Source organism: Pygocentrus nattereri, chromosome 10 (genome assembly GCF_015220715.1).
Source record: "Pygocentrus nattereri isolate fPygNat1 chromosome 10, fPygNat1.pri, whole genome shotgun sequence".
In the NCBI taxonomy this organism is placed as follows: domain Eukaryota; kingdom Metazoa; phylum Chordata; class Actinopteri; order Characiformes; family Serrasalmidae; genus Pygocentrus; species Pygocentrus nattereri.
Genome location: NC_051220.1, coordinates 40,719,931 through 40,747,106, shown reverse-complemented (window position 1 = coordinate 40,747,106; position 27,176 = coordinate 40,719,931). Strand labels below are relative to the sequence as shown.

At 42.9% G+C, this 27,176-nt stretch overlaps 1 protein-coding gene across 4 annotated transcripts in view; it reads left to right on the top strand.

The window, feature by feature from the left end:
• Positions 1 to 27,176, top strand: part of wdhd1 (WD repeat and HMG-box DNA binding protein 1) — a 76,463-nt gene that overhangs the window by 40,667 nt on the left and 8,620 nt on the right. For all 4 annotated transcript variants that reach the window (XM_037542079.1, XM_037542080.1, XM_037542081.1 and 1 more), the window contains 13 exons: positions 1,406 to 1,578; positions 2,436 to 2,620; positions 4,206 to 4,447; positions 7,804 to 7,941; positions 8,071 to 8,227; positions 11,696 to 11,810; positions 15,475 to 15,606; positions 15,966 to 16,183; positions 21,145 to 21,281; positions 22,458 to 22,517; positions 23,104 to 23,135; positions 24,698 to 24,865; positions 25,331 to 25,470. In XM_037542079.1, coding sequence (XP_037397976.1) covers positions 1,406 to 1,578; positions 2,436 to 2,620; positions 4,206 to 4,447; positions 7,804 to 7,941; positions 8,071 to 8,227; positions 11,696 to 11,810; positions 15,475 to 15,606; positions 15,966 to 16,183; positions 21,145 to 21,281; positions 22,458 to 22,517; positions 23,104 to 23,135; positions 24,698 to 24,865; positions 25,331 to 25,470 — 1,897 coding nt within the window. The remainder of the gene's footprint in view (positions 1 to 1,405; positions 1,579 to 2,435; positions 2,621 to 4,205; positions 4,448 to 7,803; positions 7,942 to 8,070; positions 8,228 to 11,695; positions 11,811 to 15,474; positions 15,607 to 15,965; positions 16,184 to 21,144; positions 21,282 to 22,457; positions 22,518 to 23,103; positions 23,136 to 24,697; positions 24,866 to 25,330; positions 25,471 to 27,176) is intronic.

Sequence of the window (27,176 nt, the reverse complement as noted above, 5' to 3'; positions counted from 1 at the left end):
TGATGTAGAAGCTGCTGCTGATGTGGGATCATGACTTTCTTCTCTTTAAATGGTGCACACGAAATAGACGCTTCAGACTAGATCACATGCGCGAGTGAGTTCCAAAGTTACGTTCATGGGCCTTTACATATTCAACAGTGACGTTATAGCAGAGGCGTCTTATCTCTGCTGTAACCAGACATAATTAAACTCATTAGAACCACTGCAGCGTTTAAGCTCAGAACCTTTCTGATTGGTACACCAATCAGGCAGAACATCATGACCACCTCCTCGTTTCTACGCTCACTGTCCATCTTATCAGCTCCACTTACTGTATAGCTGCACTCTGTAGTTCTACAGTTACAGACTGTAGTCCATCTGTTTCTCTGATACTCTGTTACCCTGTTCTTCAGTGGTCAGGACACCCATGGACCGTCACAGCACTCTTGGAAAGCGGCAGCAGAGACAGTGAAAAATTCACTTTACCTTAGCCTAATGGCTCATAAATGCCCTGTAATAATGCATTGTTTTAACAGCAAAAAGGGAATAAAACTTTACATGTACATATTTAGTTGTATTTGGCAAGCTGGTTAAAATGAAGTGCTCTAGTTGCCTGTTAGTTCCTTTTCCCAGCACGTTGATTATTGCATCAGGTTACTTGTCAGTAGTTACACAGTAGTATGTGATGTACCGGTTTGTCTGGTTGAAGTGCTTTTTAGGTTTCGTCATTCCCATCATACTGGTATGAGAATAAATGCAATACAAACAAGCGAGATGCAAATACAAGACAAGTGACTTTCAGAACATTTTTACTGCTCTCAGGGAAGCCGCTGTGGATTTTACGTGCACTCGCCTTTATCTCGTTAAAGTTAGAAAGCAATATTGACACTGACATGTTGTTCATTTCTGTTTTGACTATTTTGCGCAATAAAAATCTTTTAGATTTACTTCAGTTGTTAATTATGGCTCTTATTAAAAGTTGAAGGGACATAAAAAATAAATATGCCGCTGTTGGAGATTTACGTAAGCATCCTTTCTTTTAAAAACGACACAGGGAATCGTTTTATTTTATTATTTTATTTTATTATCGACTTTTATCTCTGGGGATCATCTCAAACAAATTTTGTATGCTGAGAAAATCCACAACAAACACCACCTTCAGCGCAGCATCGTGGAGGCTTGTGACAGCATAAAAATCCAAGAAAAGTGATGTGTTTTTTGATTAATAAAAATAGTAGTTGACCAATTGTTGCAGCCCTAACAAATATCTTGACTATTAATTAAAAGTTTTGCATTTTGTTTATTAAGTGCAGCCGCTTGCTTTTGACTCTTGGCCAAGTTTTGTTTTTTGAGAAGTGGGCTTCGCTTTCCACTGTAACCTGTTTGTTTGTTTATTTATTTATTTATTTTTATATTTTCTAAACAGATACCGGGTCACTGAAGGTGGATAAGTTGGCCGATGATGACGGAGGCAGTGCCAGTCTTCGTCCTGTTGTGCCAGCTGTGCCCCGGCCGGTCTATGAGGGGCCGATGCCCACCCCACCTCAGAAAGCCTTCCAGCCTGGCTCCACCCCAGCACACCTCATGCATCGCTTTATGGTGAGTGTCGGCCCCACGCACTGCAGAAAGACGTAGAGCCTGCAATTTTCCTTCTGCATCATCTATCTACACCAACCAGGCAGAACATCATGACCACCTCCTTGTTTCTATACTCATTGTCCACTTCATCAGCTCCACTTACTGTATAGCTGCACTCTGTAGTTCTACAGTTACAGACTGTAGTCCATCTGTTTCTCTGATACTCTGTTACCCTGTTCTTATCACAACGCTCCATATCTTTATGTAGTGTCAGATTTTGCGCACGTTATTATAAAGCTACTTTGATCTTGTATTATAAGTGACTTTAGCTTGTCACATTACAAGCCTCATTGCTCAGATCCGATCTCTGACACGACGGTTCACACTCATTTAGCTGAGTGATTCAGATCGGTCATTAATGTGATGAACCGTCCTGAACTGACCCTCATGAGCTCCTCCTACTCAGTAACGTCACGTGACTGAATCACTGCATCTTCAGCACAAACTAACGAGCAGAACGAGCTTCGCTGAGAAGATCATTAACTCTGATCAGCTCTCAGCTTCGTTATTAGAGCCAGACGGAGGAGAAAAAGGTGAGATGAGCTGCTTTTCCACTGTTTACAGGCTTTAACGTCTGTTCGGCGCTGTTGCCATGGAAACGCTGAATGATGGGGGGGGGGGAGATCTGAGCATCACATTAAGGACACATGGCCACAAATCAGATACGTATCCATTCTAGGACCACATATGAAAGTGGCTCAGGTCGGATTTGAAAACATCAGATCTGAGTCACATTATGGTAACAAATGGGATTTGTGCCACTTCAACCTGGTATTGTGGACGTGGCCTAAGCGGATGTTCTGCGTGTCTTTTTTCAGATGTGGAACTCTGTTGGAATAGTGCGCTGTTATAATGATGAACAGGATAACGCTATCGATGTGGAGTTTCATGACACAGCTGTCCATCACGCCATGCACCTCACAAACTCCCTGGACCACTGCGTGGCTGACCTGTCCCAGGAGGCCGTTCTCCTGGCCTGCGAAGGAACCGATGAGCTTGCGAGGTAAGGTCTCCGGTTCACATACTTTTGGAGGCGCGTGGATCCAGGTAAAATGTTCCCGATGTTCCTCAAGTTGACTGTTTATAGAATCATCAGTGTTGGTGACGATTTGAAATGTAAGAATAAAATCTAGTTGAATATTTTAATTTGAAGCTCAGGTTATTTTGAAACTAAAATGCCACCAGTCCACCCAAAAATGAAAGTTTGTTGTGGTGTTGTTTGTAGTTCAGTGGTGTATAAAGTTCCTCCGTTTACATTTGTGGCTTGGAATTAAGTACTTATCACTGTTGTTTGGACAAAACCTTGTATCTCCAATTTTGCCGTTTTTCAGTTTTTGAGATAATTTGAAAATGCCTGTTGCCCTTTATATTGTGTGTAGATTTCATGATGAATGGACCTAAAGAAACAGCCCAAAATGACTTGGAAAAAATTCTGGTTCCATTCACTTACATTAAAAGTAAAGTGTGTTTTTTCCTTCTCCTGAAAACTTACCAGTTTGGAGGTACGAGGTTTTGATCTGACAACAGCGATATATTTGGCTGTCACTGGAAGGCTCACATTTGCTTCTGAGTGTTCAGATTTTATGTGGTATGCACTTGTTTTTTTTTGCCCAAAATAAAATTCTGCAGTCGTTTATATTCATATAGGAGATTATATTCTCCTGTTTATTCACACAGAAGCTTCAAATATTAGCCTCTCATGCTCCAGGGTATATTTTGGTTTGTCCGTCTGAATTTAAATGACAATCTTAAGGCAGATTATATTATTATATTAGAGTATATTATATTAGAGTAACTGCATGAAATAAATGCAGATATTTTATTTAATTTATTTTGGACAAACCAAAGTATACCCTGGAGATTAAGAGGTCAAAGAGCTTATTAACAGTATTCATATGCATTTCTATGTAATACAGAACCATACAGGAGTTATTCCTTGGCCCAGACTGTAAAACATTGTCACAGATGAATTCTAATTAAAAATTAACTGGCTATAAATTCCCAACACAATTGCACTGTTTAAAAGTGAATTTGTAGACAGTGTAAAAGTTGGTGTGCAGTCGTTTGAACACACCAGTCAAATTAGACATGTTTTATTGATTTTGAGAGTAAATAAATGTGCAGAAGTGTGTCTCTGTAGAGGATCTGGTAACTTATTTTCACTTAGAAATTCAACAGAATGTGCTTTGACCAGGGGCACCCTGACTTCTGCATACTTTATTCCCTAAATTAAAATAAATAAAAAAAACCTATCTGAGCTATTATACTGCTTCAGCATCGCATGAGTTTAGTTACTCTTCATACACACAACACATTTTCTTATTTAAGAGGAATATACCATCACTTTTTTTTCCCTTGGAAGCTCACAATCGTCACGATGGGTTTTTGAGAATGTCATTGTTTTCCAAAATTCCTGAGAGTTGTCTCATCGATTAATGAGATCCCATCAGACTGGACTTGTTTTATCTCTGTCCCCAGTCTTTAGGCTGTCCCTTATTTGCAGAGTAAATTTGCCCAGTGCTGTTTTGTACCTCTGCTCTCCTCACAGTCCGTCAGTGACCTGCTTTAATCCATCTGTGTGTGCGCAGTAAGCTCCAGTGTCTGCACTTCTCCTCATGGGACACAAACAAAGAGTGGATGGTGGACCTGCCGAAGGGCGAGGACGTGCAGGCCTTGTGTTTGGGGCACGGCTGGGCGGCGGTGGGCACCAGCGCCATGCTGCTCCGAATCTTCTCCATCGGCGGAGTTCAGAGAGAAATTTTCAGCCTACCGGGACCTGTGGTGTGCCTGGCAGGACACGGAGAGCAACTCCTCATAGTTTACCACAGAGGTATCCAATAAACTCTGTAGACCAGCGAGCGTCTTTACATGTCCTTTTATTTAAACTCATAGCTGAGAACATTCTCTGTTCTACAGTAGAAATCATGCTTAAAGCTGCACCGGTCAGGCATAACATCATGACCACTTCCTTGTTTCTGTGCTCATTGTCCATCTTATCAGCTCCACTTACTGTATAGCTGGTCTTTGTAGTTCTACAGTTACAGACTGTAGTCCATCTGTTTCTCTGATACTCTGTTCTTCAGTGGTCAGGACCCCCATGGACCCTCACAGAGCAGGTACTGTTTGGGTGGTGGGTCATTCTCAGCACTGCAGTAACACTGATGTGGTGGTGGTGTGCTAGTATTTGTTGTGCTGGTACGAGTGGATCAGACACAGCAGTGCTGCTGGAGTTTTTAAACGCTGTCCACTCACTGTCCACTCTATTAGACACTCCTACCTTGTCAGTCCACCTTGTAGATGTAAAGTCAGAGACGACAGCTCATCTGCTGCTGCACAGTTAGTATTGGTCGTCCTCTAGTCCTTCATCAGTGGTCACAGGACGCTGCCCACAGGACGCTGTTGGCTGGATATTTTTGGTTGGTGGCAGCAGCGACACTGAGATGTCTGATCCACTCTGACCAGCACAACACACACTAACACACCACCACCACGTCAGTGTTACTGCAGTGCTGAGAATGATCCACCACCCAGATAGTACCTGCTCTGTGAGGGTCCATGGGGGTCCTGACCACTGAAGAACAGGGTAACAGAGTATCAGAGAAACAGATGGACTACAGTCTGTAACTGTAGAACTACAAAGAGCAGCTATACAGTAAGTGGAGCTGATAAGATGGACATTGAGCGTAGAAACGAGGAGGTGGTCATGGTTAGGCCTGAATGGTGTAGCTTTAAGCATCATTTCCACAGGTCTGGGGAAAAAAATCTAATTTTATAATTTCTTTATAGCCTAAATGTAGTCACCTAGTGAGCCAGTTGCCTACCAGTTAGCATTGTACAAACTGCATAATTTGTTAGCTGTATTAGCCTTGAAGCCAAACTAAACGGGCTGTAAGAAGCTTTACAGACCAGCTGAAACAAAACAACATTAATACTGATCTGGCAAAGACAAAGCTGAGCTGAACCTGATATTGGGTCAGTTTTATGGCTCAGTCTGATTTGGTCAGACTCTGAAGATCAGACACGTTTGGCGAATGGTGTTGGGTTCATTTCTGGCTGATTCCAGGTTTAGGTTCTTCTGTCACAGCTGCCGACTGAAAAGACAGTTTGGGAATTTAGTGTAAGGAGCTGGAGAACGAACTGCCAGCTGAGCAGCGAGTGGGCGGAGCTCGTTACTCTGACGTAGCAACGAGCTGCTCGTTAAGGAGCTTTAATTAGGAGGAAGGAACTGAACATTAAAACATATTAAACGCCGCGTTCACGGCCAGTTTATTCATTTCTTACTGTATTTATTTAACTGCTGTATTACAGCAGTAGAGCACTCGAAGAGGGAGTTATCACCAATTACATCACGGCTGTGATGCTGTTTTGCGATAACACACTCCCTCTTGTCTGTCGTTTAAATAACCACCAAAAGTTCTGAAGCCAGACAACATATTTAGAGTGATGTAATTGGATTTGTAATGCAAATGTTGCTTCTGTCTATCTTAAAGCTGCATGTGACGCATTGTCTGACATTTAAATTGCCCTTCCAGCTTGGTAGCATGAGATGGGGGAGACCTAGCAATCGAGTGGGAATTGGCCATGACTCAGTTGAGGAGCAGTTTTGAGTTAGGGTTGGGAAACAGAAAAGAAAACAGCAGATGGAACAATCACCCCACCAATCACCCAAAGTTTAGCCCAACAAATAAGCCAGGTTTGTGCTTTAGTTTTGTTCAGGAACCGTAGTGGTAGTGTAAACTAACACCCCACTGTGCAGCATCATGAAAGCTGCATACACACGTCTTCACACTCGTCTCAGTGGTATAGGAAACTTTCCCAGTTTCCCAGTCCTGGTTCTGGAGTTCCCCTGCAGGGTGTAGTTTACTGTTCTCCCTGCTTTAGCAGAGCTGACTCACCTAGCTAATTAAAAAACCCTTCACCACTTTGAAGGTGGATGAACAGAACACTACAGCGTGACCACAGGACATATTACATGCAGTGTTTATCTCTGTCTGGGATGGGGGGGAAAAGCAAAAATCCAAACATTACTATGGAAAATTATGGAACTATGGAAACATTACTATGGAAATTTGATACTAAAGACAGAGGAATTTATAACAGACTAAGTATTTCTCTGAAAACATGTTTCAAGAAAGTTTGGGGAAACTCCAAGTCTGGAAAATTTTGGTATAACCAGTATAGCCATTGTCTAAGTGCAGAACCGTGTGGAATGTATGGTTGATGCTAGAGCTGGGCGGTATGGCCAAAAATCTTATCACGATAAAAACATTTTCCTATTGTTCGATATCGATACATATCGCGATAAATGTCAAGTTTGAAGGCTGATTTTTTGCTCCTGGGTGGTTAATTGCTGTTTTAAACTGTCCTGTATGGCCAGAACACAACAAACACTCGCCAAACAGTGGAACATCTCACAGATCTGTCATGGGGCAGTGGGAGAAAGTATCTGCTGAGCTGTTTTTAGTGCGGCCGCAGTTTTTGTCATAGTCATAATTTAAGAATGTAAACAGTATTTTTAGCTGTCTGGTGACGAGCGCTAAACTGTTTAGTTTCTCAACAACTTCAGCTTTATACAAACAGCAAACATTAGCTGGCTCATACGTCAGTGATGGATCACTGCCTTCACTCCTACCACATCCATATCAGCAGTATTCAGACACCAGCTAGCAGACTGTGTGGAAGCATTAACTGCAGGGTGAATCTCCCTCACCAGACAGGGTCCACCTTTTAGGCAATTAGCATCAGCTTTGACTGTGCTGGAGTGATCGAACGTGAAAGCAGACGTGATCGAATGCTGCTGAAGCTTGTTGGGATGTAAGGAAAGAGGTGACTTCACTGTAGGACGGTGAAGTTAAGCCACCGATCTCGTCACTCGGACTCGGTCACAGGAGAACAGATCGCCGGTCGCTCCACTCAAACAGGGAATACGTAACTCCACGTTTCAGGCATTGTTAAAGTATATTTGGAGACTTTTTTGTGTGTATTCACTAGTGTGTATGTGGTGTTTCACTTCACGGATGGCTTAAATGCGGAGGTGGAATTTCCCCGTTCGAGGGATTAAAAAAGTATCACTTAACTTAAAATTACAAAAATAGTGTCCAAATACTTATGGACCTGGCTGAACATCAGGTAGCCATTTGAATTAGAGTCTGTTGAAACTAATCTTTGCTCATGCTGTGTAATCAGGTACTGGTTTTGATGGAGATCAGGCCCTGGGGGTTCAGCTGCTGCAGCTCGGCCGAAAAAAGCGGCAGATCATCCACGGTGAGCCGCTGCCGCTGTCCCGCAAATCCTACCTGGCTTGGATGGGCTTCAGTGCAGAGGGTGAGTCATCCACCTTCCCGTTTCCCTCCCTCTTAAAATCCTTTCATTTTGGGTTCTTTGAAAGGTAGTTGTGGAAGAGAGAATGGGTCACGTCTGAAATTAGCATTATAATACCTTGTCGTGCTGCAGGGACTCCGTGTTCGGTGGACTCGGAGGGTGTGGTGCGGATGCTGAATCGCTCAGTGGGAAACACTTGGACTCCTGTGTGCAACACCAGAGAGAGCTGCAAGAGCAAATCTGACCACTACTGGGTGGTCGGCATCCACGAGAATCCGCAGCAACTCAGGTGCGATACTGAGATTTTCAGTTTGGTAAAAAAAAAATCATTTAGTTTTCCCTGCTTACTCCACATGTGGTCAAGCATCCAAGACATGTTTGGTGTCTGAAGTTTGCCAATGCAGTCATTAGCTTTTTAAATGAAACAGTAGAAGCCGTATCGCCCCCTACGCTTCCTGTAGTGTATTACAGTCTGTCAGAGCGACTGTGTGGATCATATGAACATTATAGAGCTTTTTAAATGAAACAGTAGAAGCCGTATCGCCCCCTACGCTTCCTGTAGTGTATTACAGTCTGTCAGAGCGACTGTGTGGATCATATGAACATTATAGAGCTTTTTAAATGAAACAGTAGAAGCCGTATCGCCCCCTACGCTTCCTGTAGTGTATTACAGTCTGTCAGAGCGACTGTGTGGATCATATGAACATTATAGAGCTTTTTAAATGAAACAGTAGAAGCCGTATCGCCCCCTACGCTTCCTGTAGTGTATTACAGTCTGTCAGAGCGACTGTGTGGATCATATGAACATTATAGAGCTTTTTAAACGAAACAGTAGAAGCCGTATCGCCCCCTACGCTTCCTGAAGTGTATTACAGTCTGTCAGAGTGACTGTGTGGATCATATGAACATTATAGAGCTTTTTAAATGAAACAGTAGAAGCCGTATCGCCCCCTACGCTTCCTGTAGTGTATTACAGTCTGTCAGAGTGACTGTGTGGATCATATGAACATTATAGAGCTTTTTAAATGAAACAGTAGAAGCCGTATCGCCCCCTACGCTTCCTGTAGTGTATTACAGTCTGTCAGAGTGACTGTGTGGATCATATGAACATTATAGAGCTTTTTAAATGAAACAGTAGAAGCCGTATCGCCCCCTACGCTTCCTGTAGTGTATTACAGTCTGTCAGAGCGACTGTGTGGATCATATGAACATTATAGAGCTTTTTAAATGAAACAGTAGAAGCCGTATCGCCCCCTACGCTTCCTGTAGTGTATTACAGTCTGTCAGAGCGACTGTGTGGATCATATGAACATTATCGAGCTTTTTAAATGAAACAGTAGAAGCCGTATCGCCCCCTACGCTTCCTGTAGTGTATTACAGTCTGTCAGAGCGACTGTGTGGATCATATGAACATTATAGAGCTTTTTAAATGAAACAGTAGAAGCCGTATCGCCCCCTACGCTTCCTGTAGCGTATTACAGTCTGCCAGAGCGACTGTGTGGATCATATGAACATTATAGAGCTTTTTAAATGAAACAGTAGAAGCCGTATAGCCCCCTACGCTTCCTGTAGTGTATTACAGTCTGCCAGAGCGACAGTGTGGATCATATGAACATTATAGAGCTTTTTAAATGAAACAGTAGAAGCCGTATCGCCCCCTACGCTTCCTGTAGTGTATTACAGTCTGTCAGAGCGACTGTGTGGATCATATGAACATTATAGAGCTTTTTAAACGAAACAGTAGAAGCCGTATCGCCCCCTACGCTTCCTGTAGTGTATTACAGTCTGTCAGAGCGACTGTGTGGATCATATGAACATTATAGAGCTTTTAAAATGAAACAGTAGAAGCCGTATCGCCCCCTACGCTTCCTGTAGTGTATTACAGTCTGTCAGAGCGACTGTGTGGATCATATGAACATTATAGAGCTTTTTAAATGAAACAGTAGAAGCCGTATCGCCCCCTACGCTTCCTGTAGTGTATTACAGTCTGTCAGAGCGACTGTGTGGATCATATGAACATTATAGAGCTTTTTAAATGAAACAGTAGAAGCCGTATCGCCCCCTACGTTTCCTGTAGTGTATTACAGTCTGTCAGAGCGACTGTGTGGATCATATGAACATTATAGAGCTTTTTAAATGAAACAGTAGAAGCCGTATCGCCCCCTACGCTTCCTGTAGCGTATTACAGTCTGTCAGAGCGACTGTGTGGATCATATGAACATTATAGAGCTTTTTAAATGAAACAGTAGAAGCCGTATCGCCCCCTACGCTTCCTGTAGTGTATTACAGTCTGTCAGAGCGACTGTGTGGATCATATGAACATTATAGAGCTTTTTAAATGAAACAGTAGAAGCCGTATCGCCCCCTACGCTTCCTGTAGTGTATTACAGTCTGTCAGAGCGACTGTGTGGATCATATGAACATTATAGAGCTTTTAAAATGAAACAGTAGAAGCCGTATCGCCCCCTACGCTTCCTGTAGTGTATTACAGTCTGTCAGAGCGACTGTGTGGATCATATGAACATTATAGAGCTTTTTAAATGAAACAGTAGAAGCCGTATCGCCCCCTACGCTTCCTGTAGTGTATTACAGTCTGTCAGAGCGACTGTGTGGATCATATGAACATTATAGAGCTTTTTAAATGAAACAGTAGAAGCCGTATCGCCCCCTACGTTTCCTGTAGTGTATTACAGTCTGTCAGAGTGACTGTGTGGATCATATGAACATTATAGAGCTTTTTAAATGAAACAGTAGAAGCCGTATCGCCCCCTACGCTTCCTGTAGCGTATTACAGTCTGCCAGAGCGACTGTGTGGATCATATGAACATTATAGAGCTTTTTAAATGAAACAGTAGAAGCCGTATCGCCCCCTACGCTTCCTGTAGTGTATTACAGTCTGTCAGAGCGACTGTGTGGATCATATGAACATTATAGAGCTTTTTAAATGAAACAGTAGAAGCCGTATCGCCCCCTACGCTTCCTGTAGTGTATTACAGTCTGTCAGAGCGACTGTGTGGATCATATGAACATTATAGAGCTTTTTAAATGAAACAGTAGAAGCCGTATCGCCCCCTACGCTTCCTGTAGTGTATTACAGTCTGTCAGAGCGACTGTGTGGATCATATGAACATTATAGAGCTTTTAAAATGAAACAGTAGAAGCCGTATCGCCCCCTACGCTTCCTGTAGTGTATTACAGTCTGTCAGAGCGACTGTGTGGATCATATGAACATTATAGAGCTTTTTAAATGAAACAGTAGAAGCCGTATCGCCCCCTACGCTTCCTGTAGTGTATTACAGTCTGTCAGAGCGACTGTGTGGATCATATGAACATTATAGAGCTTTTTAAATGAAACAGTAGAAGCCGTATTGCCCCCTACGCTTCCTGTAGCGTATTACAGTCTGTCAGAGCGACTGTGTGGATCATATGAACATTATAGAGCTTTTTAAATAAAACAGTAGAAGCCGTATCGCCCCCTACGCTTCCTGTAGTGTATTACAGTCTGTCAGAGCGACTGTGTGGATCATATGAACATTATAGAGTGCTTATTGTTAACTTAGTGGCACATTGATCATGATAACCCCGTGTAAAACCCCATGTCATAATCAGTTTGTTGACTAATTGTGTGGTCGGTTTGTTTGTTTGTTTGTTTACTTTTTTATTATTTTGTGAATTTCTCCCTGGTCATGCTGTTCTGGTATAGAACAGTATTTCTTCTTCCAAAATTAGAAATGTGTGATATCCTCTCTGTCTACAGGTGTATCCCTTGTAAAGGTTCTCGATTCCCCCCAACTCTTCCCCGTCCTGCTGTGTCCATCCTGCCCTTCAAACTTCCCCTCTGTCAGACCAGCACAGAGAAAGGCCAGATGGAGGTGAGACTTCACTAGTGAAACTTTTTACTATATGCTGTAGTTTCGTATGAGTTATTTCATTGGCTCATTGAAACAGGTGGAGAAATTGTGTGGAAAGTGCAGATTCTACACTTTCGTTTCATACCGCATTTGTGTTCGTAAGAGGAAACGAAACCTTATTTTGGGTTCGGCACGGTGGCGCGTTGGGTAGCGCTGTCGCCTCACAGCGAGGAGGGCCTGGGTTCGATTCCCCGGCCGGGTGACCAGGGTCCTTTCTGTGTGGAGTTTGCGTGTTCTCCCTGTGTTTGTGTGGGTTTCCTCCGGGTTCTCCGGCTAAATTGCCCCCGTGTGAGTGACTGTCTGCCCTGTGATGGACTGGTGACCTGTCCAGGGTGTATCCTGTGATTCCGCCCAATGACCGCTGGGATAGGCTCCAGCGCCCCCCTGCAACCCTGACAGATGGTTGGCTGACAGATGGTGACAAATGGATGGATGGATGATCTTGTTTTGCTAAAAGAAAAAAAACTTCTTTACATTTTTGTCATTCTTTACATTTTTGTCACGTGTTGTAAATTTAACGTTAACCAGTCAGTAGTGCAGGCTGAAGTTGCAGAATGTTGCTCTGATAGAATCCACGTTTGCAGTGATCTCATTCAGATACAGCTTTTTGACATGATGCAATCAGCAAACTGCACATGACGGTGCTTGCCAGAGAACTATGGATAAATCAACAAGCAGCAAACTAATAAAAGCAGTAGGTATGTGGAGCTTAAGTTCCTCTCAAGAGCCCCCACTGTAACAAGGATCCACAAGCGGTATGAATGAGAGCGAAAGCGAGAGGCTGCTAACGTAGAGGATACGTTTATGATGTATATCAGGAGTCACAACCCAAAAGTTAAGAAGAGCCATTTTGTCCTTTCAACAAAAGTCAAACCACCTTGGGAGCCACGTTTTCTTGAAGTAGCGTTTTACCATCTTGGCTGTAAATACGTCTATGTGCTGATGTACAAGTATAAGCCAGAAATATAATATAAACCTAACATGAGCTCTACTTTAAGCTTCAGCTCAGCTATGGCTGCTTTTCTCACATCTCTGGCAGGAAGCTTTTCTGTGAAAGTGGAACAGTTTCTTGTAAAATGTCTCTCAGCTCTTGAATTTTTTTTTTTTACGAGTCAGCTTCTCATTCTCCAGCTTAAATGACGATTGAGGTACCAGAATGTAACCTCAGCACCTTTTAAGGTAGAATGGAAAAATTCTAGCAAGAAGCTGGCGAATGAAAAACAGACTTTTTAGTGTTCGTCAGTTTCTCACTGCTGATTAAATGTATCAGGAAACCAGCTGGAGTGACTATAAACACTAATAAGTCCATTAGTCTCTAAATTATTGATGCTCATCTTACTGTTTGCTGTTTCTTTAGCTGCTAGCCAGGCAAGAGTGTTGTCAGACCGTTGTCTGTGTTGCTATGGTGACCAGCCGTCTGCGCTGATCTTCAGGGTTAAAGGGTGAATCAGCAGTTCTACATTAACTCCAGCGTTTAAGACCATTTACTGTTAAACTGAGTTGAAGGATCAGCAGAGCTTTATTTTACTGTAGAGGAGGATTATTTTATTATTACCTACTGATCTGATTCAGCCGTGGAGCCACGACAGGGCAGTAAAAGAGCTGCATGTGCTCGACTGTATATGCTTACTGACTGTATGTATGATGCATATGATATACACTCATTGACTGGCACATTCAGCCACTGTTGCTCTCACCGGAAGTCAGTGCAATATTGCTATCGAAAGTAATAAACCGTTCTGATTACACTTATTGTGTCCACTCAAATATCTAGAACAGAATGCACTGATTTTTAAAAGGAAAAAGTGTCTTTAGGGACAAATCTTGAGCGAATAGGACAAATATGATTAATCACAGTTAATTATTTTTAGCTTTTGATTGCCCTCATAGTTCCATTTAAATCTAGTGGCAAAACGAAGGCAGTAACTTGACTTCTGAGAGTCATTGTCCCCTTTTGTAAGTTCACACTGAATACTGCTGTTTGCTTACAAGGTTCCTAGTAATACTTATCTGCGCAGTGTTGTCTGGTCACATTGTTGTCCAGCCAGAATTTGCTCCAGGCTGTGAAATGTGGACACTAGTCTTCTTATGATCAAGAGTAGAACTGGTGTTTCCATCGTGGATTACAGATTATATAAACTTCCATGTGGGTGCCTTTTATTTTTGTTTTTATTGGTCCTCATTGAATTATTTTAACATTTAATAATGCCATTGAAAATGTTTACACTGTGTGGACGTTTCATGGTGAGTGGACCAATGGAAGTGCTCCAAAATGACCTGCCAATGAAGGAAATCTGTTTTCATTAATTGGCATTAAAGGGCCCATATCACACATATTTTTGCCTGAAAATTTTCATCCCTTCATCCATTTTTTTTTCTTTCTTTCCCACTGTGCCTTTAAGACTTTTGTATGTAATTCTGATTGGCTGTTTTCATTCAAAAAACAACCCAGACTAAAACACTCTTTGTAACTTCAGCGTACATGGACGAGGCTAAATATCTGTAGGCTCCTAGAAACCGTGTGTTCAAAACAAGCTGTTTTCACAGCTTAGTTTCCATGTGTGGACTGTGTTTGCTGGGGAGTGGAGACATCATCATCATCATCATCATCATCATCGTCATCATCATTGTTATCGTTAACTTCTTAATCCAGATAGGGTCGCGGTAGTGGAGACATCATACACTTATTTCAAAACACCAGTGAAAATTGGGGTTTTATGAGGCATGGGCCCTTTAAAGAGTCCACATTTTATTTTTTAATATGATTTTATTACACCACCTTTAAACATCAGCTGCCATTTACATTGTGTGATCTGGTTTCCTCGTTGTTCACCGACATGAACAACTTCTTCCTTCTAAACCGTTTCAGCGTCTGAGATTCAAGGTTTGATTGACAGTGACATTATGTAACTTCATGATATGCACAACAAACACACCCACTGATTCCTCAGTCTGTTAAAAATATCCGACTCTTCCTGTTAGACGGAATTAGAACATCTCCCTCGGAGAAAATCGCTCATTAATAATCACCTGAAATCATGTCTTTAAATATGACGTCATTCAGGTGAATCACTTTGTGTTTAGTGCTTCTGTTTGTGTGTGCGCATTTGTATTTTACAGTTTTTTCAAAAAAAATCTTATTGTATTAATAACAGTTGTGACCTACAAATCCTAAAAATTGCTCCTTCCTTTGTAAAGTGCTTTTTTATGAAAAATCTATAAATCTTTGTTTGATGAAAGATAGGGTAGAATTAGACTTAGCTAAATATTAGGCTTACCCCCCCCCCCCCTTCTATATATATACACATACACACACGTGCATATATATATATATATATATATATATATATATATATATATATATATATATATATATATTGTGTGTGTGTGTGTGTGTGTGTGTGTGTGTGTGTGTATATATATATATATATATAATGTGTGTGTGTGTATGTATGTATGTGTGTGTGTATATATGTATATATATATATATATATATATATATATATATATATATATATATATATATATATATATATAGTGAGTGTGTGTGTGTGCGTGTGTGTGTGTGTGTATTGGTTGCCGCATTGTGAGATTGTGTAAAACCCTGAATGTGTGTGTTTTTCAGGAGCAGTACTGGCGCTCCTTGCTCTTCCACAATCACTTCAGCTTCCTGTCCTCCAGCGGTTATGAGGTCAATGAGGAGAGCCAGAGGCAGCAGGAGAAAGAGCAGCAGGAAGCGCTGATGAAGATGTTCGCTGTAAGTCATCCTCACATGATCAGAGCAGGAGGAAAACTAAATGCAATCAGATGGGCCTGCTTTGAATTTAACTGCAAATTGATGTCTGACATACAGAGCTTGGATATAATGAATGGAAGTGTCTGTCTCAGCTGAAGTTCTCAGCTGAAGCTTTAATTTTAGATCAGGGTGCACAAGAACCTTCTAGACTCTTCAGAGAATTTTTTTTGTTCCTGCCTTATTTCATGACATTATTATAACCCTCTCTGCTCTGACCAGTTAATATATCAGTTGACTAAACTGAGCAGCCCAGGTTTTGTAATAATCGTTTAAAACATTCTTTGTTTTCCGTCTTTTTTTGACGTAATTGTGTTTCTCAGCTGTCGTGTAAGCTGGAGCGCGAGTTCCGCTGTGTGGAGTTGGCGGAGATGATGACCCAGAGTGTGGTCACTTTGGCCATCCGTTATGCCTCGCGTTCCAGGCGAATGCTTCTGGCTCAGAGGCTCAGTGAACTTGCTTTGGAAAAGGCCAGTCAACTGGAAGAGGAGGAGGAGCTAGACGAGGAGCCGGCCTATCACAGCACAGCACAAAGCACTGGGTAGGTTGGAGCTTGGTGTTGGATACCAGGTGATATGATATGATCTGGATTCACAAAACTAAATAGGCTGGTAGGTGGGATGACTTCTGATGGGAACCAGTGGGAGCTGTCAGACCCAATCAGAGTCTGTTCAGGTCCAAAGTTAAAGGGGCAAGATATAAAATGGAAACACCACTATGTCTGTTGCAGACAAGCCTACTTCAGTGGTGCCGCACTAGTCTCGAGAGGGAGATTTTCTGGTTTAAAGACTTTAAAGAGGTATCTTGAAGGTGGGAGAAACTTCTGAAAAATTTAAAGGTTTGAGGTGAGCACATGCGTGTCACATAGCAACGCAGTCTCGCCTAGGTGGTAGCTAACGAAAGACAGAGAGAGATTTAAGACGAATATTTGGAGATGAACAGACTTATTCGCATTTATAAGCAGCGCAGTCGGTTGCCTGGAACTTTGAATCTGCAAGAAGAGACTATCAAACACTAAAAGTTGCGAAGATGAAGTTGCTTGTCTTTCGAATTTTCCTGTTCCACCTTAAATGGTGCCATATTTACATTTTGGCGCCTCATGCAGAATTTAAGGTGGAACGGCAAAATTTGAACAAGGAGCTGGGGAATAAGAAGTGACTCGTAAAACAGTCAAACATTGAGTGACATTTCACAATAAGCTGTTCTACTTCTGAGGAAAAGTGTCCTGGCGGAGACAGGAGAAAAGCGTCTATAGCTGAAGCTTAAAGCAGGGCAAAGTAAGTCTCTCGTTTATATTTTTTTTATCAAGTACTAGGACATTAGCATATACTGGACAATAAATGTTGTGGCTCCCAAGATGGTTAGATTTTTGTTGAAAGGACAAAATGTCTCGTCTTAACATTTGGGTTGTGATTCCTGACCTAACCTGGCTTCAAAGCCGAGCCGGTCGGATTTCTCTCTCATCCAGTTTTTTTGTTATGTGCCGCCAGAGACTGTCCAGGCGCTGCACTTACCCCTTCCAAGTTCCACCTCTTGTGTTCCGTCAACATTACATTATAAATTAAAGTTTAGAAAATCTTGACATTTGTGAATCGATCCAGAATCGCCCACGTCTGCATCACGATGCATCTTGGAATCGATCCATCGCCCCTCACCGTGTAATGCATTCCTAATGCATTCCCACGTCTGATGTATTTGCCCAGTGCTTGCTGGTTAAAGTATGTTTTCCCATCACTGGGCATTTATCAAGAAACTCAAGGCATCTAGTACAGAGACCTGTTGGAACTGTAGCTGGGTCCAAATGTCTTAGGGCGAGAGGGCTCTCCACCCTTTTCCGCCTGAGAACCATGGTCTCAGATTTAGAGGTACTGATTCTCATCCCGGCCGCTTCACACTCGGCTGCAAACCGATCCAGCGAAAGCTGAAGTTCGCGGCCTGATGTCCCCAATAGGACCACATCATCTGCAAACAGCAGTGATGTGACCCTGAGGTCACCAAACCAGACACCCTTCATCCCCTGACTGCGCCTAGAAATTCTATCCATAAAAATTATGAATAGAATCGGTGACAACGGGCAGCCATGACGAGTCCAACTCTCACTGGGAACGAGTCTGACTTACTGCCGGCTATGCGAACCAAACTCCTGCTTTGTTTGTACAGGGCCTGAATGGCTCGTAGCAAAGAGCCATGTACCCCGTACTCCTGAAGCACCTCCCACAGAATACCCCGGGGAACTCAGTCGAATGCCTTCTCCAACATCCACAAAGCACATCTGTACTGGTTGGGCAAACTCCCATGAACCCTCCAGAATCCTGGAGAGGGTAAAGTGTTGGTCCAGTGTTCCACGACCAGGGCGGAACCCGCACTGCTCCTCCTGGATCCAAGGTTCAACTATAAGCCGGACTCTCTTCTCCAGTACCCCTGCATAGACCTTACCAGGGAGGCTGAGGAGTGTGATTCCCCTGTAGTTGGAACACACCCTCCGGTCCCCCTTTTTAAAAAGAGGCACCACCACCCCAGTCTGCCAATCCAGTGGCACCGCCTCCCATGTCCACGCAATGTTGAAAAGGCGTGTCAGCTAAGACAGCCCCACAATATCCAGAGCCTTGAGGAACTCCGGGCAGATCGCATCCACCCCTGGAGCCTTGCCACCAAGGAGCTTCTTAACTACCTTAGCGACTTCGGCCTGAGTAATGGACAAGCCTATTCCCATGTCCCCAAACTCTGCCTCCTCACTAGAGAACGTGTCGGTGGGATTGAGAAGGTCCTCAAAGTATTTCTTCCACCACCCAATGACGTCTTCAGTCGAAGTCAGCAGCACACCATATCCACTATATACAGTGCTAGTGGCACACTGCTTTCCCCTTCTGAGTCGCCTGACGGTTTGCCAGAATCTTTTCGGAGCCAACTTAGTCACTTCCCAAGGCCTCACCAAATTCCTCCCATACACGGGTTTTTGCATTAGTGACGACTGAAGCCTCAGATTGCTTGGCCTGTCGATACCTGCCAGCTGCCTCTGGTGTCCCACAGGCCAACCAGAGGACTCCTTCAGCTTGACGGCATCTCTCACCTGGGGTGTCCACCACCGGGTTCGAGGATTGGCACCAACGACAGGCACCAACTACCTTACGGCCACAGCTACAGTCAGCCGCTTCAACAATGGAGGAACGGAACATGTCCCATTCTGAGTCAATGTCCCCCACCTCCCCCGATATCTGGTCAAAGTTCTGACGGAGGTGTGAGTTGAAGATCAATCTGACAGGTTCTTCTGCCAGACGTTCCCAGCAAACCCTCACTATATGTTTGGGCTGCAAACGTTCCGGCAGGACAGGCTGGTTCCCCCGAACCAGAACTTCTCGTCGAGAAGATGGTGTCAATTGCGTTGAGAGACCATTTGATCAAATCCATTTTTTAGGTTTGAAGAACAGCACGGAGAGAGTCTCTTTGTAAAGAGCTCAGACAGTAGACTAGACACAAACAAGACTCTGGTTTTGAGAATATAGGCCATAATTGAAATGGCAGTTCTTGAAAACTCGTTGTAATTTTGATAAAAACGATTGCTCTTTCAGCCCCAGGACTCAGTAGTGGGGGGAGAAAAAATCGGCTTGTTGGTAAATGTGATTCATTCATTTGAGCATCTGCCAGCCCAACTTTCAATCCTTTTGAGAAGTATTACATCAAATTGCTGGTGCGTTGGCCCTGAATTGCTGATTATTAATGGTTTGGATGAAATGAATCATGTTTTCCCTGCTTTATGCCATGATGAATGTACCAGAGGGGACCAAGCTGCCTTTTTTTGAGATACGTTAAAGCAGTATACTGGACATAATAATAACGTTTAGCCAGCCTGCAGTACCCCACAGATCCACGGCTGTGTGATTAGTCTGGTTGAAGTCAAGACCTTATGATTAGCTCTGGATGTGCCATCCATCCATCATCTTCCGCTTCTCCGGGGTTCGGGTCACGGGGGCAGCATCCTAAGCAATGAGGCCCAGACCTCCCTTTCCCCAGCCACTTCCACTAGCTCCCAGCCAGCTGGGCGATATAGTCACACCAGCGTGTCCTGGGTCTTCCCCGGGGTCTCCTCCCTGGTGGACTTGCCCGTGACACATCACAAGGGATGCGTCCAGGAGGCTTCCTAACCAGATGCCCGAACCACCTCAGCTGGCTCCTCTCGACGTGAAGAAGCAGCGGCTCTACTCCGAGTCCCTCCCGGATGACCGAACTTCTCACCCTATCTCTAAGGGAAAGTCCAGACACCCTGCGGAGGAAACTCATTTCGGCCGCTTGTATTCGCGATCTTATTCTTTCGGTCTTCGCTCTGGATATGAATTTTGTTGTAACGTCTTCCTTGATATTTTACATGTTTCTCAGTCAGTCAGCTCTGTTCATCAGTCTGAGTGGTTGAAACTAGTTAAATAGTGTATGACTAGAATATTCGAATCATTTTATACATTTATCTGCAAGCAAATTGGTCTTCTATCATTGATATTATTTGACCCCCACATTTTTGGGAAGTCGTGAAAAACAATTCAGAATAATCTGCCAACTGAAAATCCAGCTGTCAGTGGTCCTGTTATGAGAACTGTTATGGCCACTGAACAAGCACTAGAGTAGAAGTCTTTAGTCTTCATCTGGACCTTTAATCCAGTTTCCAGTCCTGGATTTTGTAATCACTAGTATGTGTGATGCTAAGTGGCCAACCAGTTACAGCGACAGTTCCATTAACTGCCAATGGAAACTGGATTAAAGGTGCAGATTTGAAGACCTCTTCACTAGAGAGTGGCAGAATCTTAAAGCGTATACCTCATATTTCAGTTGTGTATGTTTGAATAAAATGGACATTAATATGCGTGATATTTGACTTTGCATGCTGTTCTGTTGTGGAAATACGGTAGAAAAGCAGCCAATTTTTCAAACACCTCCATAGTTAAATGGTTGATGTAAAGAGTCATTCAGAGCGGTTTGGTGTGAAACAGAACTGCTCACAGTGGTGGTGATAGGAACCAGACGTCCATCTCTAAAAGCTCCCTCATGGAAAGTTGAGATGACATGAGATGGTTGTGAATACGCTGCCTGATGTCTGAGACACTGTTTTATGATAGTTTTGAGAACATTTTGGGGGCGATAGTGTTTTTTTGAATCCATTCATGGCAGAGAAATCTATGTTGGATACTGTGAGGAAAATCATCCCCAAAGAAAACTTTTTTTTTTTTTTTTTTTTTAAGATTTATCATTATTTAACATCAACAATCCATATAAAAACTCTAAAGACGTGTAGGTTCACTGTTGGGTTTGGATAGCAAATAAAATGGCTATACTTGTATTGACATCTTGACGCCTGGTTCCTGTCACCACCACTCTGATCTAAACAAATCAATTTTCCCCATTTTTAGTAACTGTTGAGGTCTTTAACATTAAAATTAGATTTTTTTTTTTTACATTTATTTATTTTTTAAATTGTGCGACAACCCTAGATACGAGTATGTCTGCTGTTCACAGGTTTAACCAGCCCAGCAGAGCATCGAGACAGTCCGGCAGCAGAGCAGCGCAGGAGAACGATGATGAATATGAAGACGCAGATGACGTACAGGAAGAATCAATGGAAGCGGAGGATGGAGCAGAAAGCAGGAAGCCACGTAAGAGTACTGTTTAAACTGTTATCAGGTCAGGACCCCCCATGGACCCTCACAGAGCAGGTACTGTTTGGGTGGTGGGTCATTCTCAGCACTGCAGTAACACTGACATTGTGGTGGTGGTGTGTTAGTGCATGTTGTGCTGGTACAAGTGGATCAGACGCAACAGTGCTGCTGGAGTTTTTAAACGCTGTGTCCACTCACTGTCCACTCTATTAGACGCTCCTACCTTCTCGGTCCACCTCGTAGATGTAAAGTCAGAGACGACAGCTCATCTGCTGCTGCACAGTTTGTGTTGGTCATCCTCTAGTCCTTCATCAGTGGTCACAGGACGCTGTTGGCTGGTGGACTATTCTCAGTCCAGCAGCGACACTGATGTGTTTAAAAACTCCAGCAGCACTGCTGTGTCTGATCTACTCGTAACAGCACAACACACCGTAACACACCACCACCACGTCAGTGTTACTGCAGTGCTGAGAATGATCCACCACCCAAACAGTACCTGCTCTGTGAGGGTCCATGGGGGTCCTGACCACTGAAGAACGGAATGGGACTGGGCGAGGGCGAGGGGCGGAATGGGACTGGGCGAGGGCGAGGGGCGGAATGGGACTGGGCGAGGGCGAGGGGCGGAATGGGACTGGGCGAGGGCGAGGGACGGAATGGGACGGAATGGGACTGGGCGAGGGCGAGGGGCGGAATGGGACTGGGCGAGGGCGAGGGACGGAATGGGACGGAATGGGACTGGGCGAGGGCGAGGGGCGGAATGGGACTGGGCGAGGGCGAGGGGCGGAATGGGACTGGGCGAGGGCGAGGGTCGGAATGGGACTGGGCGAGGGCGAGGGGCGGAATGGGACTGGGCCTTAGTGACTAGATTAGCTCTTTCATCATGTAGTGAAGAAAAGGAGTTCTTCATGGAGTTCAGGAATGAAATGAGTGCCTTTTCTCCATTATGTTGTCAAATTCACGGGAAAGCTTTTTATCCGGCTTCCATTTGTGAGCATCTCATCTGAGAATCTTTTTGCTCATTTAGTCGTAATATCTTTTTTTTTTTTTTTTAAATGGACATTTTGAGATGACTGAACAGATGACTTGTGTTTTGTGTACACTTTGATGTTAATGTTGACTTTTTCAGAATATTTCATATCAAACTGGAATAAATTTGTGTGATTGACGTTGCAGGTGTGAACCCTTTCGGTAAAGGCCCTAAAGGATCACCTGAAAAACCTTCCCCAAAACCGGGTGAGTGAACAACCAGGATGAGAAATGATTGGACTGTTTCATTTATGCAAGTAACCATTCAGACGTTTGGATTTGCTGTGTGAAAGTTTGGAATGATTTTTTGAATAAGATATGAATAAATAAAAATACAGCATATAAATATATAATGTATAAAACCAGTTTAATCAGCAATGTGTGTAATATAATATAAATATCCTGAATTCACACACATACATATATATTACGAAAATATAGTCTAAATAATTGGTTATTTTCTCGATTAAATAGCTAGTTATAAATAATCCACACTGTAAAAATATTATTGCATATAAAATAACAAATTGTTAATATGACTTCTGAGTAGTAGTGCATGAAGGCCAGACGAGTCCAGTCTTACTCTCAGTGTAGCCCAGTTTACATTGTTACAATACAAATAATGCAGCAAATACAAGTAACAGTAGTAACACTACTATAAGTACTATAGTCATCATAAAGCACTTACGGTGATGGTGTACAGTCATACATATACATATTAAGTGTATACTCTTTTAAGTGGATTGTTTTAAGTCATTTTGTGAATCTTTGAGAATTTTTTTTTCTCTTTCAGTCAGTAAAGAAGGCCGTGTGAACCCTTTTAAGGTGAGATGGATATAGACAGTTAAAGGGGTTTAATAGTGAATACATGCCATAAAAACCAAGTAACAGTCACAGTCTGTTACTTTCCCTGAATATTAGTATAATGACTCCACTGGCTGTGTCCGATTGGCCTTTTTAAGACCTCAGTGGAGGTAAACAGTCTGCTCTGGTCTCTTTGCACATGTTTATGTAGTTATGATCTAAACAGTTGCAGCCTGGTTCTGTATTAGTATTTACGTTAGCATGAAAGTCAATCTACTGTTCTTTGCTTCTTCTGTAAGTTCTATAGAGTTAAAACCGTGACTCCTCCTATGGCTTTAAAAAACTTTGGAGGATCGTAGAGCCTATACGTACATAGGTGCTCTTTTTATTTTTAACCGATTCGACTTACTGTGTTTGTGCAGCGTTTGTGCGAACATGAGTTCTTTCCACGTATACAGTTTATAAAACTTATACCTCTACTTATTCCACCATCATACAGCGCCTTAGCAACGTCCTGGGTGGAATACCATAGCAATGGCCAAGCAGCTCCTTAGCAAAGCAACCACCTCAGATACCAGAGGAATGGCCTAGCAACCTCTTAGCAACCACGTGGGTGGGATACTGTAGCATTGGCCTAGGAGCTCCTTAGCAACTGCCTCAGATACCATAGCAATGGCCTAGCAACATCTTAAAACTACCTGGGCAGGATACTGTGTCAGTAGCCTAGCAACACCTTAGCAACCATCTGGGTGGGATACTGTAGCAATGGCCTGGCAACACCTTAGCAACCACCTGGGTGGAATACTCTAGCAGTGGCCTAGCAGCACCTTAGCAACCACCTGGGAGGGATACTGTAGCAGTGGCCTAGCAGCACCTTAGCAGCCACCTGGGTGGAATACTGTAGCAGTGGCCTAGCAGCACCTTAGCAGCCACCTGGGAGGGATACTGTAGCAGTGACCAAGCAACACCTTAGCAACCACCTGGGTGGGATACTGTAGCAGTGGCCTAGCAGCACCTTAGCAGCCACCTGGGTGGAATACTGTAGCAGTGGCCTAGCAGCACCTTAGCAGCCACCTGGGAGGGATACTGTAGCAGTGACCAAGCAACACCTTAGCAACCACCTGGGTGGGATACTGTAGCAGTGGCCTAGCAGCACCTTAGCAACCACCTGGGAGGGATACTGTAGCAGTGGCCTAGCAGCACCTTAGCAACCACCTGGGAGGGATACTGTAGCAGTGGCCTAGCAGCACCTTAGCAGCCACCTGGGAGGGATACTGTAGCAATGGCCTGGCAACACCTTAGCAACCACCTGGGAGGGATACTGTAGCAGTGGCTGAGCCAACACCTTAACAGCATCTGGAACACCTGTAGCAACACCATAGCATCTGAAATTATTATATAAACCCAGTTAATTCAATTTAAACTCAATTAATTTAGGTCTGTGTTAGTGTATTCCTACAGTAAGTAAATTTAGTTTACTTCAGTATTACAGAAAACTGTTTGATCACTAATATCATAATAGGACATTTTTTTTATTTACCAATGTAATGTTTCTTTTGTTATTTTATTATTTTAACCTCTAGGTTGCTGGTGCAGGAAAGTCAACCGGATCTCCTGCAGGCCAGCCGAGAGTGGCTAATGTTCTGGACACCATGACCATGTCTAGCAGGAAACCTTCTGCTCTGACTAGTTCTTCAAAGCAGAGCAAAGCTCCAGTGCTGAAGCCTCTGGCACCCAAACCCAGGAGCAAGGTGCAGTGTACTGATCAAACCCGCACAGCAGGTCACTCAGCCTGACTGCTTTCATAAAGCTCACTTCTGGCCTGTCAGACAGAGACGATCACGTTATCTGAAATGTTGGCTTTTCTTACCTACACCAGTGATTTATTGAGGCCTTATAATGGCAAATAAAACCTCTGGGAGGAGGAAAGATGCATAAATAAACTGAACCTGGTATCAAAACTGGATGCGTTCAATTTTGCCGATTTGTCATTTGAGTATTTGCAATAATGAACAGATACCAGTTGAACTGGCTACATGAAAATGCTACAGTTATAAAACAGTTAATACCAAGTACTTCTGAAGCTTCAGATCCATCTTGTTGATCTGTAGCTCAACCCTACTGATTTTCCGTGCTGGTGTACAGTTTTGAGCGTGCATCTTTATTAATGAGTGTGTGGCTGGTTGTTTTATAAAGCTGTGCTGTCCGTGTTTTAGGCTCAGGCCACTCTGCTGCAGATGAGTGCGACTAAAGGAGCTGGAAAGAAGCCGGAGGAGAAACGAACCGAGAAAGAGACGGAGAAACCGGCTGTAGAGAAAACTCCGTCAGCAGCAGGAGATAATGTGGAGAACACGAGGTAGGAGTGGAGCTGAACTACTACTGTGGTTTTAACAAAGCAGTAGAAAAGAGCAAAGAAGAATAAAAGTACAGTAATTCAGGTGATCTGTGTCAGTAGAAGTAAATAATAATATAGTTAAATGCTAAAGTGAGGAAGTTTGTTTTTACAGCACATTTTACAGTGACGAATACGCTGGAGCACACAGATCAACAGCTTATTATCAACTTTCTTAGGTTTTAGAAGTGTATATTAAAACCCACCAGTGTGACCATTTAACCTCTTAAACCTCTTAAACTTCTGGGAACCACCGGTGGCTCCAAACCGCACTTGGTCATGTTATTCATAACGTTCATATTCCATAAGCCCCATTCAGAAGCTGGGCAGCGTATGAGGCTGTAACTCTTCTCCCCAGTTTAATAGACGGTGATGTCATTTTATTTTTTAAAATTATATATATTTTTAAGATAGCTAATAAAAGGCCTGTTTTATTCAGCTCTTAAACCATAACATTTTGGAAAAGATCTTCTTCTTCTTATTATTATTATTCCTCCTCCACCAAACTTTACTCTTGGCACTATACAACCAAGTAGGTACCATTCTCCTGGTGTCCACCAAACCTAGATTCATGCATTTATTATATAAATTAATTCATTGAATAATTTAGTTAAATACTCTAATTATATAATAGTTTGTGTTAGACTGTAGGCACACTCCAATATATGCACATTTGATAATGCCCTCTGTTATCAATATTAGGAACACTTTACTTAAACTTAAGACCACCAGTGGTTCCAAACAGCACTTGGTCATGTTCTTCATAACGTTCATACTCCATAAGCTCCATTCAGAAGCTGGGCGTCGTGTGAGGCTGTAGCTCTTCTCTCCAGTCTAATAGACGGTGACGTCATTTTAAACCCTTATAATAAAAGAAGCTGAACTTTGTTTTTCTACTGAAAGTCGACCCGTTTTTCCCCAAATCTGGGCTCTAAACTATAAACAGACGGCGTCTCTTCAGTGATCTGCTCTGGAAACATCACTTTTAGAAAATAACACAAAGAGCGGCGGAGATTTTTGGCTTTCAGCAGTAAATTTTAAGCATGTAGTGATATGTGGAGATCATAAAACACACGTTCTGTTCATTTGAGGAGCTTTTATAATAAATAAATAAATAAAAACGTGCATTTATTTCATGCAGTTACTGAATAAGGTTAAGGGATTAATGCAAAGAAATAATGTTCAGCTAAAATATAAACTATTTTAGACGTTTTTTCGACTAACACTTCAACATTGGCATAAAAGCTGACTGGTGTTTAATACAGTAAAACAAGCGCAGCGGATACTTGTTCATAAACCTGAATTAATTTTAATGAAGGATTATACTGATTTAACAGATTTAATGAAGGACTGAACTAGGTGTTGGGTGATGCCTGTGAATGCTGGGCTTCCTCAGTTAGAGGTATTTGTTGCATGAATGTTTAACCGTATTGATCTTGAATAAACGCTGATCTAACGATCTCATTTGGTTATGAGGGTGAATAATTATTATTATTATAAATGTCGTACGCTGGTCTGTTCTATTTTTTATTTGTCGTTTTGTTTTATTCTGTTATAAGATTTGGTCAGGTGGCCTCAGGGGTTCATGCTGTGCTTTACTGAAGTCAGAAAAACATGTGTTGCACCACCTGGCTGAGCGTTTTCCTGTTGCTAAGCAACAACAGCATTGT